General features: G+C 44.2%; 1 protein-coding gene across 9 annotated transcripts in view; it reads left to right on the forward strand.

Annotated features, from left to right (window-relative positions):
- Positions 1-17,190, forward strand: part of afdna (afadin, adherens junction formation factor a) — a 314,437-nt gene that overhangs the window by 52,456 nt on the left and 244,791 nt on the right. For all 9 annotated transcript variants that reach the window (XM_085982002.1, XM_085982003.1, XM_085982006.1 and 6 more), the window contains exon 2: positions 12,900-13,095. In XM_085982002.1, the coding sequence (XP_085838128.1) occupies positions 12,900-13,095 (196 nt within the window). The remainder of the gene's footprint in view (positions 1-12,899; positions 13,096-17,190) is intronic.

Here is a 17,190-nt window from a genome sequence, read left to right on the forward strand (position 1 = left end):
TTTTTTGCATTGACCAAACTCGTATACATTTTGAGGTTATTTTCTGAATGCACGTGCTGTTTCAAACTAATAAACCAAGTCTGTGGCAGCTCTCCGCCCCCCCCCCCCCCCGGCCCAATTAAAAATTAACATTACATGTAAAATTGCATGGTCCTGGATGAAAATGATTGAATTTTGGGAGTGTGCTCAGTGTTTGTATTGGCAGCAGTTGGTCCTGATGTCAGCAGTCAGGAAAGGTTGCTTCTATGCCTTGCATTTTTCTTCACCTCGCTCTGTTCTTTTGATTTGTTACTTGTATTATTCTAGTGTTTTGCAAAGTTTTTGTGGTATTTTGTAAAAACAATCTTAAAGTAACAATTATGGCTGAATAGAAATAGTCAACACACGATTTGAAAAGGGGAATAAGGGACACTCATGTATCTTCATCTATATCCTACTTGCATTTCATTTAAATAATAACTGCATAACCACAAAACTCAGCTTTGGCTTTCCACGGAATCGGAGGCTAGGTATTCTGCGGCGTGTCTCGCCTCCTGACTCCCTAAAAGCCTTTTCACCATCTACAAGGCACAAGTCAGGAGTGTGATGGAATACTCTCCACTTGCCTGGATGAATGCAGCTCCAACAACACTCAAGAAGCTCGACACCATCCAGGACAAAGCAGCCACTTGATTGGCACCCCATCCTCCACCACCGGCGTATCGTGGCTGCAGTGTGTACCATCTACAAGCAACTTGCCAAGGCTTCTTTGGCAGCACCTCCCAAACCTGCGACCTCTTCCACCTAGAAGGACAAGGGCAGCAGGTGCATGGGAACACCACCACCTCAAGTTCCCCTCCAAGTCACACACCATCCTGACTTAGAATTTTTGTAGAGCAAATCCTGGTAAACTAGCAGATGTTAGCAAATCCCTCATCTGTGTGACCTGCACACTGTTGCATGATGTAAACCCATTTCTTGTCTTGAAGCATTTTAGGGGAAGCTAGATAAGTATATGAGGGAGAAAGGGATATAGAAGGATATGTTTGGGTGGGAAGAGGCTCGTGGGGAGCATTTCTGTGCTGTAAATTCTATGTTAGGAGTAGAATGTTTTATTAAAAAATGCCAGCAAAACATACAAGTTAATCCTGGATTGGCCAACCTTTTTTCCCTTTCCTGTTCTCTTTTACCCCCCCCCCCCCCCCCCTCCACCCCCCAATCAAATTAAACATTTAATTTCGAAACAACAAGCCAGAATCCAAAAGTAACAACCCATACACCTGAATGTGACAGATCTACAAGAGAATCAGGAGGGCAATAAAAGCTTAAAATGCTTGTATATTTACAGCCTTAGTGAAGTGTTATTAGTAGGTAAACTGCTTTAATGCAGCAAAAACTGCTGGTAGGTTAAAGGATACTTTTTCTTGCAGCTTCTGCTTTCACCAACATTATTTTTATTCAGCGTATTTAAAAATGTCTGCCTCTGCTCACTTAATGGCATGGCAAGTTTTCAGGTACATCAGTTGGCCTTGCAGATGCTCTGTTGACTGGAATTGTTGAATTGAAGTGTCAATGAGCAGAGCAGAACTGAACTTGAGCATCTGTTGAGTCTAAGCTAGTCTTGCTGCTGGCTTGCACTCAAATACTTGGATATTTGAAGTGGTTAGGTCTTCAGACAAGTATTAGAAATGCTGATTAATAAAAGCATTTGTGGTGCATAGCCATTTGAGACCCTAACGTTTGCAGAATGGGGATTCTCAGCTGTACAACTGTAGCTCGAGTATATAAAGCTTTTAAAATAAAAACAGAAAATGCTGGAAATACTCAGCCGGTCAGCATCTGTGGAGAGAGAAACCGAGTTGACGTTTCTGGTCGATGACATTTCATCAGAACTGGAAAAAGTTAGATGTAACAGATTTTAAGCAAGTGCAGGGAAAGGGGGAATGGGGAAGGAAAGAACAAAAGGAAAGGCCTATAATAGGGTGGAAGGCAGGAGTGATTAAATGACGAGCAGAAGGAGATGGTAATGGGACAAGTAAAGAAACAAAACTATTCGCTGCTCACAATGCCTTCCTGATTCTCCATTGGAGAGACCAAACGCAGATTGGGCGACCGCTTTGTGGAACACCTCTGTTCAGTCCATAAGCGTGACCCCGAGCTTCCGGTTGCCTGCCACTTTAATTCTCCGCTCCACTCCCACTCTGACCTCTCTGTCCTGGGCCTCTTGCACTGTTCCAACGAAGCTCAACATAAGCTTGAGGAGCAGCACCTTTCGATTAGGCACTTTACATCCTTCTGGACTCGACATCGAATTCAACAATTTCAGATCATAACCTCTGCCCTTATATTTTCACATTGCTGCTGTTGATGATTCTGCCATTCCCATTTACACCTCTTCTAGACTCATCTTTTGTTTCTTGTCCCATTACCATCTCCTTTTTTCTTTTGTACAATCATACCTTTTGTCTTTTAATCTCTCCTGCCTTCCATCCTATCACAGGCCTTCCCTTTGTTCTTTCCTCCCCTGCCCCCTTTCCCTGCCTCTGTACTTGCTTAAAACCTGTTAATCTCTAACTTTTTCCAGTTCTGATGAAAGGTCATTGACCTGAAACGTTAACTCTCTTTCTCTCTTCCACAGATGCTGAGTGTTTCCAGCATTTTCTGTTTTTATTTCAGATTTCCAGCGTCCGCAGTATTTTGCTTTTGTATAAAGCTTTTATTTTATCTGGAGAGAATTTCAGCTGTTGTCTAGTTCCTGTCATGTTAAAATACTGAGGGCTCCGGGATATATCATGACTGATAAAAGGCAAAACACAATCAACTTCAAAGGTATGTGGTAATATTTTTGTACCACATCCAGGGACAAGAAGGAGCCGGCTACCAAAGCCTTGCCACCCCCGGAAGACCAGGTGCTCACTCTGTCGACCTCCGACGTAAGGGGCGCTTTACGCAGAGTGAACACATGAAAGGCTACTGGACCGGATAGCATCCCTGGACGGGTACTCAAGGAATGTGCTGATCAGCTGGCTGATGTCTTCACCGCCATCTTCAACCTGTCATTGGCCCAGGCAGTAGTCCCTACCTGCTTCAAGACCGCCACCATCATTCCTGTGCCTAAACAAGCGGCTGTGACGTGTCTGAACGACTATCGACCTGTCGCACTCACACCCATCATAATGAAGTGTTTCGCGAGACTGGTCTTAGCCCACATCAAAGCCAGTGTTCCTGCCTCCCTTGACCAACACCAGTTTGCCTATCGGGCAAACAGATCAACGGAGGATGCAATCACTACTGCTCTACACTCGGCACTGAATCACCTAGATGGTAAGGAGACCTACATCAGAATGTTGTTTATAGACTACAGCTCAGCATTCAACACTATTGTCCCCAATAAGCTGGCCACCAAACTCTTGGCCTGAACACTTCCCTCTGCAACTGGACCCTGGACTTCCTAACAAACAGACCCCAGTCTGTCAAATTAGGCAACCACACCTTTTCCTCCCCCCCCCCCCCCCCCCCCCCGACCCTGAACACGGGGGCCCCACAAGGATGTGTGCTGAGCCCCCTCCTCTACTCCCTCTTCACCCACGACTGTGTGGCTGTTAATGGTTCCAACACCATCAAGTTTGCAGATGACACCACGGTAGTAGGCCAGATCACCAACAACGATGAGTCAGCCTACAGGGAGGAGGTCCAGCATCTCGTGAAGTGGTGCGCCGACAACAACCTGGCCCTTAACACCAAGAAAACAAAGGAAATAATCGTGGACTTCAGGAAGTCCAAAGGCGGAAGTCACACCCCCATCCACATCAATGGGGCGGAGGTGGAAAGGGTGGCCAGCTTTAAGTTCCTCGGAGTCCACATCACGGAAGACCTCTCCTGGTCCCTCAACACCTCCTCTCTGGTGAAGAAGGCCCAGCAGCGCCTATATTTCTTGAGGAGGCTGAAGGGATGTAATCTGTCACCCCCGATCCTCTCTAACTTCTACCGCTGCACTATAGAGAGCATCCTGACAAACTGTATCACGGTATGGTACGGCGGCTGTAGCTCCCATGACCGGAAAGCCCTGCAGCGGGTAGTCAAAACTGCCCAACGCATTACCGACACCCGGCTACCGACCATAAAACATATATATCAGAAACGCTGCCTACAGAGGGCACGGTCCATCATCAAAGACCCTACCCACCCCAGCCACAGTCTGTTCGCCCTCCTACCATCTGGGAGACGCTACAGATGCATTCGCACCCGTACGACCAGATTTAGGAACAGCTTCTTTCCCAGGGCTGTCATCCTATTGAACTCCACAAATAAACACTAAAGCCTGCACATCTGCCGATGCACTTTATTCACTTTATTATGGTCATATTTATGCTAATATATATGTACAAATGTATGTTGAAATGTTTAAGTGTCCTAATCCAAATTGTACACTCTCGGGAGCCGCAAGCCTACATTTCGTTGTACTGCACTTGTGCACTAACAATGACAATAAAAGCTGATTTGATTTGAAGATCAGGAGGAAGCTGCATTGTTGCCAGTTGCAGGTGTAACGTGGGCTCTGATTCTCCTAACGCAAAATAAATACACCTGGCATTAATACTTTAAGTTTTGCTTGTGCACAACAGCTGTTGTCATTTAAATTCCAGGAGACCAGTGTCCTTGAGCTGATTCACATTGTTTACACTTCATAATTCAAGTTTCCTTAAAATTGGCAGCAACCAACAACTTGTATTTTATATAGCGCCTTTAACCTAGTAAAATGTCCCAAAGTACTTCACAGGAATTTAATCAGACAAAACAAATTAACACAGAACCAAAGAAGAAAGCATTAGACAGGTGACCAAAAGCTTGGTCAAAGAGGTAGATTTCAAGAAGTGTCTTAAAGGAGGAGAGAGAGAGGTGGAGAGGTTTAGGGAGGAAATTTCAGCGCTTGAGGACTAGACGGCTGAAGATGCAGCCACCAATGGCGGAGTGAAGGAAGCCGGGGATGCACAAGAGGCCAGAATTGGAGGAATGCTGAGTTCTCCGGATTGTAGAGCTGGAGGAGGTCGCAGAGATGGGGAGGGGTGCGGGTTAGGACATGTGCAGCAGTGTTTTGGATGAGCTCCGGTTAATGGAGGGTGGAGGATGAGAGGCCAGTCAGGGGAGCATTGGAATAGTCGAGCCTGGAGGTAACACAGGCATGGAGGAGGGTTTCGGCAGCGGGGTGGAGCTGGGTGATATTGGAGCTGAAAGTAGGTGCTCTTAGTGATGGAGATGATATGGAGTTGGAAGCTCAGCTTGTGATCAAGTAGGACGGTGAAGTTGCAAACAACCTGACTCAGCCTGAGACAGTGGCCAATGAAGGGTTGGAGTCGGTGGCATGGGAACGGAGTTTGTGGCATGGGCTGATGACAATGACTTCGGTCTTCCCAATGTTTAATTTGGAGAAAATTTCTGCTCATCCAGTACTGGATGACTGACGAGCAGCCTGATGATAGAGCTAGTGGAAAAGTCGATAGAGATGGTGGAGTTAGAGCTAGGTGTCATCAGCGTACATGTGGAATCTGATGTGTTTTTGGATGATGTTGCCCTGCATGCAGATGAGAAATAAGGAGGGCAAGTATAGATCCTTTGGGGACACCAGAGGTAACTAAGTGGGGAGTGAAAACAGTGCAGGGGATTCTCTGGCTCTGACTGGATAAATGAGAATGGAACTAGGTGAGAGTAGTCCCACTCAGCTGGACGTTGGAGGAGACCCATAGACATTGACAAGTTTGTGGAATGGGCAGACAGGTTACCAGACACGATTTAATGGTGAATTGAGAGTCCATTTTTGGGAGGAAAAGCAAGTATGGGAGCATAATCTCAATGAAAAGATTATGGGCTAAAAATTGAGTAGCGCCCCAATTGAGGCGCTAACTTAGTGCCCTGGAAACATTAGTGTCCCCGCGCCGGAAATTGAGTGGTTACGCCCCGCCTCCCTCTTGGGGCGCTGCGAGTGAATATCGTGGCGCTATGTCGCGCCGCGGTATTGCAGGCCTTCCTCCCCTTAAAGGGGAGGGGCCTTGTGCAGCGTGACCTGGGGCCCAGCTGGGCCCCCGGGGATTGGGAGTGCAGGCAAAAGAGCCTGGCACCCAAGAGAAGTGCCCGGCTCTTGGAGCGCAGCCGGCACTGGGCGGGGGGGTTCAGGAAGCCAGGGACGGGAGTGCAGGCAGCTGCTGGCAGGCGGCCAGCAACAAAAATGGCCGCCCCGCACCCCTCTCTAAAGTGCGCCTCCCCAGCTGCAGGTGCGCCCCTGACCTGTCGGACATAGCGTCTGGTGGTAAATCAGGGGGCGCGCCCGAAGATCGTGGCCAGGGCGCTGCGCACACCAATGATGTCATCGCCAGCGCCGCAGGGCGCTACCGGTTAGCGCCACCACTAATCTCCCGCTGAATTTTGCAGGAGGCGTGGGCAGTGCCGCGCCCGGGCACTAGTTGGTTTGCGCCCCACTTAGCGCCCTCTTAAGGCGCCAACGGGTGGCGCTACCAACTGAATTTTTCCCCCTATTTCTTTGCTTTCTGTCCCTTAACCAATTTCTTATCCAAGCAGTCACTGCCCCTTTAATCCCATTGGCTTCAATTTTGCTAACAAGTCTATTATGTGGTACTTTATCAAATGCCTTTTGAAAGTCCATATACAAATCATCAAGTGCACTACCCTCATCAACCCTCTCCAATACTTCATCAAAGAACTTAATCAAGATAGTCGAACACAATTTGCCTGTAACAAATCTGTGCTGGCTTTCATTCATTGACCCATATTTTTCTATGTACTTATTAATTTTGTCTCTGATTAGTGTCTTAAAAATTTTCCCCACCACTGATGTTAGGCTGACTGGCCTGTAGTTGCCGGGTTTATCCCCCTCTCTTTTTGAACAGGAGTGTAACATTTGCAATTCTCCAGTCATCTGGCACCACTCCCATATCTAAGGAGGAATGGAAAGATGAGAGTAGAGAATCTTAGCGATGAGGAAAGACTGGATAGGCTGGGTCTGTTTTCCTTGGAACGGAGGAGGCTGAGGGGAGACCTTATTGAGGTGTATAAAATTGAGGGGCCTAGATAAAGTGGATAGAAAGGACCTATTTCCCTTAGCAGAGGGGTCAAAAACCAGGGGGCACAGATTTAAAGTAATTGGGGGAAGGTTTAGAGGGGATTTGAGGGGAAATTTCTTCACCGAGGGTTGTGGGGGTCTGGAACTCACTGCCTGAAAGGGTGGTAGAGGCAGGAACCCTAACCACATTTAAAAAGCACTTGGATGTGCACTTGGGATGCTCTAACCTGCAGGGCTACGGACCAAGAGCTGTGAAGTGGGATTAGGCAGGATAGCTCTTTGTTGGCCGGCGCGGACACGATGGGCCGAAATGGTCTCCTTCCATGCCGTAACTTTCTATGATTCTGAGACTGGCCAGAGCCTCTGCAATTTTCACCCGTACTTCCCTCAGCGTCCTAGGATGCATCCCACCTGGATCGGTGAGTTTTCTACTTCGAGTGCTGCCAACCTTTTAAGTACCTTCTCTCTATCTATTTTTATCCTACCCAATTTCTCTACTACCTCCTTTACTGTGCTATTGGCAGAAACCACCTTTAGTGAAGACAGATGCAAAGTACTCATTTAGTACCACAGCTATGCTCTGTGCCTCCACAAGAAGATCTCCTTTTTGTTCCCTAATCGGTCCCACCCTTTGACTGCCTTTTTACTATTTGTTTCTAAAAGACTTTGGGTTCCTTTTTATGTTATCCACAAATCTATTTTCATCCGCACTCATTGCATGAGCAAATAAAATTCAATTAGCACTTAAAACAACATGTCTGTATCCTGGTTTATCTACAGATTGAATAACCTGATGGGCCTCATCTTGTCTTTTCTTACTAAACTACAACATCCATCTTCACTCCAGTTACAGGAAACTCTCTTATCCGGTACTGACTGGACCGGCGTGGTGCCGGTTGATCAAAAAGTCCAGATTACAGAGGTATACTTACTGAGGTACGAGAGCCCCGTACACGGCCACAGATCCAGGCGTCCCTGTTGTATAACAACAGGTGCAGGAACCCCGGTTACACGGCCACAGATCCAGGAACCCAGGTTACACGGCCACTAATATGAATAAAACTTACCTGAACCTACTCCTGAATTTTGCTGGTTGAGGTTTCTGGTTATTTAGGTGCTGGTAAAAAAGAGAGTTTCCTGTATTTCTTAACCCATTTATCCTGCGTATTTGATGTCCTATTTATGTCTCAAAAATCTTGTGTCTGCGCACTTTGTCAATTTTTTCCATTATAAATTTCTGTATTTAAAATGGAAATGCAACTTATGTAAACTTGTCACGCTGGAATTACACTCCCTTGTCAGTGGTGCCACGAGCCAGTTTTGCGCCTCTCAGTTTCTTTACTGCAGGGAAACTCCGATGTTGCAGAAAACTCGACTTCCCAAATCACTAAGTTTTTGTCAAAGTATTATAAAAATAATTGACAATGCATAACTAAAATGGGAACTGAATTACATCCTCTTGCCATGGTCCAGTTATCTACTGACCTTTTAACCCCAATTCACCTGAAGACTGCATTTTGTCTCAACTCCTTGTATGTAATACCAGGGAGATTAACTAGTGATGATATATTAAAATGTTGCATCCGCATGCACTCAACTTTCTCGATCATAAATTCCTATAGCCATACTTGCAAAGGAAACTGCCTAAGTAAGCTGCTCACACCTTAATTTTGCATCTCCCATTTCCTCGGAATATATTGGAGAGAAACTGCTACGCTACAACCAACTCTACTTCTCTGCTTCCTAAATTACAGTAAATTTTGCTACTTGACTAATATTAAAATACTATGACACGGCAGAATGTATGACTTCAAATTGAGGACTGAATTATGTCTTTGTGCCTTGCTCCAATTATCCCCTGCCCTCCACGTCACCTGAATTCTGCATTTGGTCTCGACTCCCTGGGTGGGGTGCAATGCTATGGGAGATTGACGAGTATGTTTTTGTTGCATTCTGCAATACATTATTTTTTGTTCTGTAAGTGTACAGTTTGTGGTCTTCAATAACGCATTGCAAAGGCTGCATATTTATTACTGGTCATCCTGATTGACTAAGTAATACACTTTTTATTTTTAGATTTGGAGTTCAGCCAGTCACTAAAATCTAATGATGAACTGACAATACTTTCGCCAGATTAATAGAACAAAAATGTAAGCACTAATTTTTTTTAAAGGCAGTGCTTATCATTTGAAAACATAAAAACAGCATATGCTGGAAATCTGAAAAACTCAGCATCTGTGAAGAGAACAAATAGTGATGTTTTGGGTTTAGACCCTCTGAACTGGAATAAAGTACAGATGTACAGCCCTGTTCCTGGGACTAGGGACAGGGTCACTGGCAAGGCTTGGAAGCTAAGCAGAGCCAGGCCTGGTTAGTACCTGGAGGGGTGACCATCAGGGAAGACCAGGTGCAGAAGGTCACGGAAGGAGCCCCGAGGAGGGGCGGTTGGTGAGAAGGTCACGGAAGGAGCCCCGGGAGGGGCGGCTGGTGAGCAGGCCTGGGCGTTGGGCTGAAGATTGTCGGACAGGAGGAATGGTGGAAATGGAATGGCGGCGCGCACAGACGCAGCGGCTTTGCTTCTCCCAGGACGGTGCTATTTACGTTTAATGTTAATGTTATTTGTACTGGACTCATGGGAGCTTGCAAGATCACATTTCGTTGTTCATGTACTTGTGCATTGTACAATGACAAAGTTGAATTATTATTATAAAAAAGGAAGAGGAAAGGGAAGAACGTGCACGCATGCACACAAAGAAATAATGACCTGTGAAGTAGAAAGCAGGAGATGGTTAAATGGCTGAAGTGTGTGTTCTGAAATACTGATTTGCACATTGTAATTTATTTGAGTATAGATCAGAATAATGAAACTAAGTTACTGAGGAATCTTACTGGCCGTTCCTACCAGAAATTCCAATGTCATTGGATCTTCGAAGGTACAGTTGTACTATGGCGGTCAGCCTCTAACTGGTGTGTGTAGAGCACAGTGCTCAGTTGGAAAATTTGAGTTACACTGCTGACTGCATCATACATTGCGGTTAGCAACAATGCATGATCGGAAGCTGGCCAGCTGGCCAACTTTTAATGTTGGAGAGCAGGTGAAACTACCTGCTTCTTATAACTTTTTTCTTTATTTTATTCATCCCCAGAAGGTACAGTGAGCTCCCTGGGCCCTTTCAAAATGTAGCTTCATACCAGTCAGGACTTGTATCAGGTGTGAGTGGTGTTTTGTGGCACAGGTGGCCAGATAGCTTGCTTGTGCACTCAAGAGGTTAATCACTGACTCAGCTTCCAAGTTATGCTGATATTTTTACATCAATATCATGAAATCCTTAGTTTCACATTGATAATTTTGCAACTGCTTTTCTCACTTTCAACTCTACATTGTCTACCTCTTCAGTTCTGATTTGCTAATTTCATTTTGAGCCAGTCAACAAAGTGTGACAGTAAAAATGGTGGCAGTGAACAATCTAGCATTCGAAAACTCTTGGGGGGTGTGGGGCAAATGTCCACTATTTTTCTCAGTAACTGATATTTGAGGTCTGAATTAAGGTTTTAAGCAAAAAGCATAAATACACATTTCACATCAGATTACAATTTTCCTTTTCTTTGTATTTTTAATACTGTAAAGTTTTCACTTCACGTGACAGCCACAATTACATTTTTCACTGAGGAAAATAAATAAAATGCCCATATTATTCAGTTTGTGCACTTTTGGAAAACATTTAAATCGAAGCTGGATAATGAATTAGTTTTTTTAACTGAACTTTTAAATAAAAGCTATTTGTTTTTTTACTTAAGAAAACATGGTGAGCTGAGCGGGAGCCTTTTCTCACCCTTAAAATTAAAAAAAGGAATTGCATTTTGAAAGCTTTAGGCAACCAAAAAACAAGCTTGTTACCATGCATAGGCAGAAGGAGGGGTGGGGGAAAATAGTGTCTGTGTGAGAGTTCCGGAATTAGCCACAAAAAGGTGAATTTAATGTTTGCTCAGATATTTTAGAAACTTAATGGCCAAAATTTGTGGTTGTAATGACGCCAAAACTGTCGGTGCTCACATTAATTACTGTGTAAAACTGACGGCTACTTCTGGTGTCTGCACAGGTGCAGTTAAACGTGGAAATCCAGAAGTTGCTGTCAGTGATACCCTGCTCCTCCACAGGGTGCGCTGTTGCTGTCTTCGCAGATGCGATCAACATAGAATTGGTGATTTGACATGAACTTCAACTATTTATGCACTAATGTCGCTGTAAAAACCATTGAAAAAGTTAAGCCTTGTTGAATGAGGTGTGACTGAGTTTTTAATGGCGTACTAAGTCATAATTACTGCTGAACAACCTCTAGCCCTGAAAAATGAATTTTCAGTGTGGCGTGTCATTCCTGTCATTCCACTGATTTTAAAAATAAAAGTTAATTTTTTTAAAGTTTGTTTGATATTTCAGCTTCTACTTTAATCCCATGTGTATGTCCCAATCTTTATTTCACTTTTGTAAAATGATTAAAAAGTGAATGATCAGCACTTTTTACTTCCTGGTTTGCTGTCTGAGAATTTTTCAATCTGACTGGCTGATCAGTCTGCTTGATGACTTCACTGCTCCAGGACGCCACAGATCCCCCAATAGATGGCACCAGATTGAAAATAGGGAAATAGGGGAAATCGCGCCACAGAGCCTGCTAAATCTTTATGGGCAGCTTTCTTCGTGGTCAGTGGCGCTGACTACAAAATCCAGGCGAATAGTTCTCAGACTTGGGACTCTCGCTCTTCCCCTTTGGAGTGCTGTCAGAACCATGCCCTCAAGGATTGTGCAAAACCCTTGGGCCATCCACCAGTGCTACCAAATCTCAGCACTGCCTCCCAGTGCACCTAACTGCCAAACCCTTCTCCAGTTTTGCTAAATACCAAATAGCTGCTCAGAGCTAAATAAATTGTGTATACCATCTTTGTGTATCGTTAGCTTTAAAAATTGAGGGGACAATCTTAATTAAAGGAATATATACACAATAAATGACACTCATTTATAGTTTTCACAGAATAAGGAACGGAGTTGGGGGAATTTGATCTCCAAAGTACTGGTTTAAAAAAAAATCTTAAACCATTTAATAAAGATCGAACTTGACTTAGTCACTGAATCAGTGGTCCTGATGTTATGGCCTACATTGTGTAATACTCCTGTTGTAAAACTGTACCTCTGGCTCGCACTGAGTAATGCCACAGGACATCTGCAGAGGTGGTTTTTTTCTCTTTCTCCCCGCCCCCACACACGTGCACTCTCTCATTCATTCAAAATGTTTGTGCTTCACTCATTACTTTTGAAATTGAGTAGAAAAAGATGGCAGCCATTCTGCAGCAGTAATCTTCCTCAAGCAACTAACAGATGAGGGACCAGTTAACCTTTTTTGGTAATATTGATTGCAGGAGGGCTGTTAGTTAGGTAACACAACTCTTTGCTCTACATAATGCCGTGGCATTTTAAACTCTTGCTGAACCACTAGAATAAGCAAATGGGAACATAGCTTGACATCTACTCTGAAGTATAATACCTCTGACAATGCAGTAGTCCACTAACACTACGCAAGAATGTCAGCCTAAGTTAAAGGGCTTCAATCCAAAGCTTCTGACAGAGGTGAGTATACTGCCAACTGACACTTGTGAAAATACAGTTCCAGGAAACCAGTTCTTGCTCAGCCTGAAGATTGGGAGGAAGGAAAACCGCGTTCCTTTCCTCTTCAAAATGGATATTTCTTATCGAGAGAATCTGTTTACTTAGAAATTAGTTGTTGGTTTTGCACTTTTGTGTGTAGCAACTTGTATTTTACTATTTTTATAACTTGTTTTTTTAATGTCCTAGGATCTGGAGTTCCATGGTGTGATGAGGTTTTATTTTCAAGACAAAGTAGCAGGGAATTTTGCAACAAAATGCATCAGAGTGTCCAGCACTGCTACAACACAAGATGTCATCGAGACTCTTGCAGAGAAGTTCCGACCAGACATGCGTATGCTGTCCTCCCCTAGATACTCACTTTATGAAGTGCACGTTAGTGGTGGTGAGTTTCTTGATTAAGAAATTTATTTTTCAAATGTTTCCTGAGATAGGCAGAGCCTATTGGTCTTAATACTATGCTTTGAGTAAAATATGCCCAATAGATGCCAGTGTGATGCCTTATAATTCTGGTTTTCACTCTTGTAAGATTCATGTGCAGTAGTTACTGAATTTTCTTGAATAGTGTTCTAGTTGTCGGATTCCCTGCTGCAATTGGCACCTAGACACCCCTCAACCAGTGCAAGTCCTGCTTTTCATCAAGCATCATATGTTCTCAAGTGCAGCCCAGGGCTTTAAACACTGCAACAAGGAGGACTTGAAGGATTGGGAAAGAAATGAGATCCCCGGGGACGTCTTGGTGGTGGATGAACGTAATTGGGTGTCTTGGGTAGTCAGTCTCCATTTGCTTAAGATTCTCGACCTCTACCCATTGGGATAACTTCAGTGAGTGCAGGTTATCCCCTGAAAGAATGAAGGTGGTCCTACAAGACAAGTAATCTTTTTTGTAGCAGTTTAATAGGCTTCTGGAAGTAATGGCAAGAGGACAAGCTCATTCCATGTTGAGAACCAGTCCAGAGCATTGTTGGACATCATTCTGTATTATGCCATTGTGTTTAGAGGATGGTGCAAAAAGACTTATTTGCCATTTGTTTTATTGTAACTGGTTTCTTCACAGTTTGGAAACAATTCCTTCTCTCCTCCTCCTCCTGCCTTTTACAGACAAATCGATTTCTGCATCAGTCATTGTTTGACTGAGTTCTTTGGCAAGCTTATTAGCTGTGGCTTTCAACAGGCAGCCATCAAGTGAGATTTTCTGAGACCTTTTGTGATTAAACCACCTAAGCAGTGCTTCATCAACATCGACCATCTTACTTTCATATCCGGATCTCATTTCTTTTCAGAATTCTCAAAACATGAGATTCAGAAAGGCCATGCTTCTATGTGACTAGCTTTTGAATCTACAAGTACTTCAAAGAAAGACGTGCATTTTATATAGCTCTTTTCGCAACCTCCGGACGTCCCAAAGTGCTTTACAGCCAATGAAGCACTTTTGAAGCGTAATCACTGTTGCAATGTCAGAAATGCGGCAGCCAATTTGCTCACAACGAGCTCCCACAAACAGCAATGTGATAATGACTGGATAATTTTTTTTAGTGATGTTGATTGAGGGATAAATATTGGCCAAGATACTGTGTATAACACCCCCGCTCCTCTTCAAAATAGTGCTGTGGGATCATTTACATGAATTCCTTGTATTGCCATTGTATATCTTTCCCCCTATAGTGCAGCTCATCTCAGTTCATATATTAAAATCAATGCTGAGTTCATAACTGAACAGCTTTATGTCTGTTAATGCATTGGGTGCTTGGCCCCATGCTATTTCGAGGTGACTAGGTCATGCTGCTGTTTGATATGAGCTGTCGGTTTTATATTCATTCAGATGAGCGTCTGTCATCTTCACCCTCACTCTGGTGATACGTCTGGGAAGTTAATTGAGTCATTCAGATTTAGCTCCCAATAAAAAATGGGCCTGTTCCTTGAAAGAAAGAAGGACTTGCATTTATATAGCACCTTTCATGACCACCGGACGTCCCAAAGCACTTTACAGCCAATGAAGTAATTTTTGAAGTGTAGGCACTGTTGTAATGTCGGAAATGCAGCACAGCAATGCGATAATGACCAGACAATCTCTTTTTAGTGACATTGACTGATAAATATTTGCCAGAACACCGGGCTTTTCTTAGAAATAGTACCATGGATTCTTCTGTGACCACCTGAGAGCAGACGGGGCCCTAGTTTAACGACTCACTCTGTTCAAAACCACCACTTGCTCGCGCAGTGACAGTTCATGGCACTTTTTTTGTTGAGACATCTGGAAAGTCATCTTCCATTCCTCCCTCGCCCACAGAACACAAATGAACGGGTGGAAACCAGGTCAGACCTGCTCTTGGGCATGTTGACCATCAAACCCAATCAGATTGAGAGGTAGAAGCCTTGGGCTCAAAGGTGACAAATCTCTTTAAAGCAGGATTTCTGCATGCCACACTTGCATAGAAGCAGGAAATGCAATAGATGAAATTGCAATAAAATGGTCTTTTCACAATTGCATGTACAGAGGAAAAACAAGAGTTTAGAAATGATTGTTAAAATGGGAATTGCAAATAAACGGGTATGACTGTGACATTTCCTTTTTGTAAATATGCTCAGCATGGATTATAAAAAGTTGAGGTTATTATTCAGGACTGCCTTTGCCAAAAGAGAAGGCCAAGTTTTGGCTGCTATTGATACTGCCTTTCCTTAAAGTCCTGTAGGGATCATGCATTGAGATAGTCCACTGTGCATTGTTGCAAACCTGACAGTCAGGTTGTTGCCTGGCACCTGAAAAATAGAGCTAGGTTGTCCAGCAGTGATGTCAGTGGCACTAGTATGAACTTAACCAGTGCTGATAAAAGTGGACTGAGATCTGTTTGATAATCTTAACAAGCTGATCTCTACTGATGAGTTCATATTGGTGCTGGATGGTACCAACCAACCAAAAGGAAGGAATAGATAGCAAGATGGGAGTAACTATCCCTACTAAATAGTACTGGGCGTCTTTAATGCTTTCCCTGTGTAGTGAAATGTCTTCCACTGTTGCTTCCGTGCATCTCGGGAGTCATAGTCATAATGGCGCAGAAGGCCATTCGGCCCATCGAGTCCGTGCCGGCTCTCTAGAGCAATCCAGTCAGTCCCATTCCCCTGCTCTATCCCCATAGCCCTGCATATTTATTTCCCTCAAGTGCCTATTCAGTCTCCCCTTGAAAACATTGGCCCAGAAATTAGGTTCGGGGGCTTGCCGCGCGTGCAAGCCCCCGATGTGCACTCACCTGGTGCGCCGACATCTGAAGCCTGGGCCTGCTTGGAATTCCTGGCACTGGCCCGGTTCAGATGTCGGCGCGCTGTGCTTGCCTGATCCAGCGGCGTAGTTAGTGCGATGTGCCGGCTGGGATCAGGTGAGCACTGTGCAGCCAATCAGGGGAGGGGAAACTTCATTCATGAGTTTGATAGTAAGAACTGTCAAACTCATGAAAAGTACGGGCGCCCAAAAGACTAGTTTAACTTTAAATAAAATTTTAAAAAACATCCCAATAATTAAATAAACTATAAATAACTTTAAAAAAACTATTTTAAACAATTAATCAAATTTTTGAAAAAATCTAGTCTAAAACTACACTTACCTTACTGTAAAGTCCTTAAAAACAATAAAGCTGTGGGAAAAATGTTATAATTTTAAGTAATAGACCACTTACCTTAAAGAATGAAGTCCTTGCGTCTCCTTTTTACATTCGTAAAAAGGAGGCCCTTACACACGTGCAAACCTGTGGGGGGGAAAAAGGAATTTCAGCGCGCACGCGCAGATTCCTGCACCCCTTGGTTCAGAGGACAGGCAATGCCGGTTTCCCGCGCATGCTGAAATCCGGCACTTCCAACGGGCCCACGCGTGAGTACCCCGTCCGTACTCACGCGTTGGGACCGGAATTACTGGCTCATTGTGTCTGCTTCCACCACTTCTGTCGGCAGCGAATTCCAGGTCATCACCACTCGCTGCGTAAAAATGTTTATTCTCATCACCCCTGTATCTCTTGCCCTAAACCTTAAATCTGTGTCCCCTAGTCCTTGTACCATCAACTGGTGGGAACAGCCTTTCCCTGTCTAGCCTAACCAAACCTGTCATAATCTTGTACACCTCTATATCAAATCACCTCTCAACCCCCTTTGCTCTAATGAAAACAAATCCAGCTTCTCCAACCTGTCCTTGTAGCTAAGATCCCCCATCCCCGGAACCATTCTGGTAAATCTCCTCTGCACCCTCGCGAGGGCCTTCACATCCTTCCTAAAGTGTGGTGACCAGAACTGGACGCAATCCAGTTGTGGCCTAACCAGCGCTTTATAAAGGTTCAGCATAACTTCTCTACTTTTATACTCAATACCTCTATTTATGAAGCCCAAGATCCCATATGCTTTGTTAACCACTCTCTCAATATGTCCTGCCACCTTCAGGAACCTATGCACATTAACTCCCAGGTCCCTCTGTCCCTGCACACTCTTTAAAACTGTG

This window comes from Somniosus microcephalus, chromosome 3, assembly GCF_052327205.1.
Source record: "Somniosus microcephalus isolate GS21.2 chromosome 3, FLI_Smic_1.0, whole genome shotgun sequence".
Classification (NCBI taxonomy): Eukaryota; Metazoa; Chordata; class Chondrichthyes; order Squaliformes; family Somniosidae; genus Somniosus; species Somniosus microcephalus.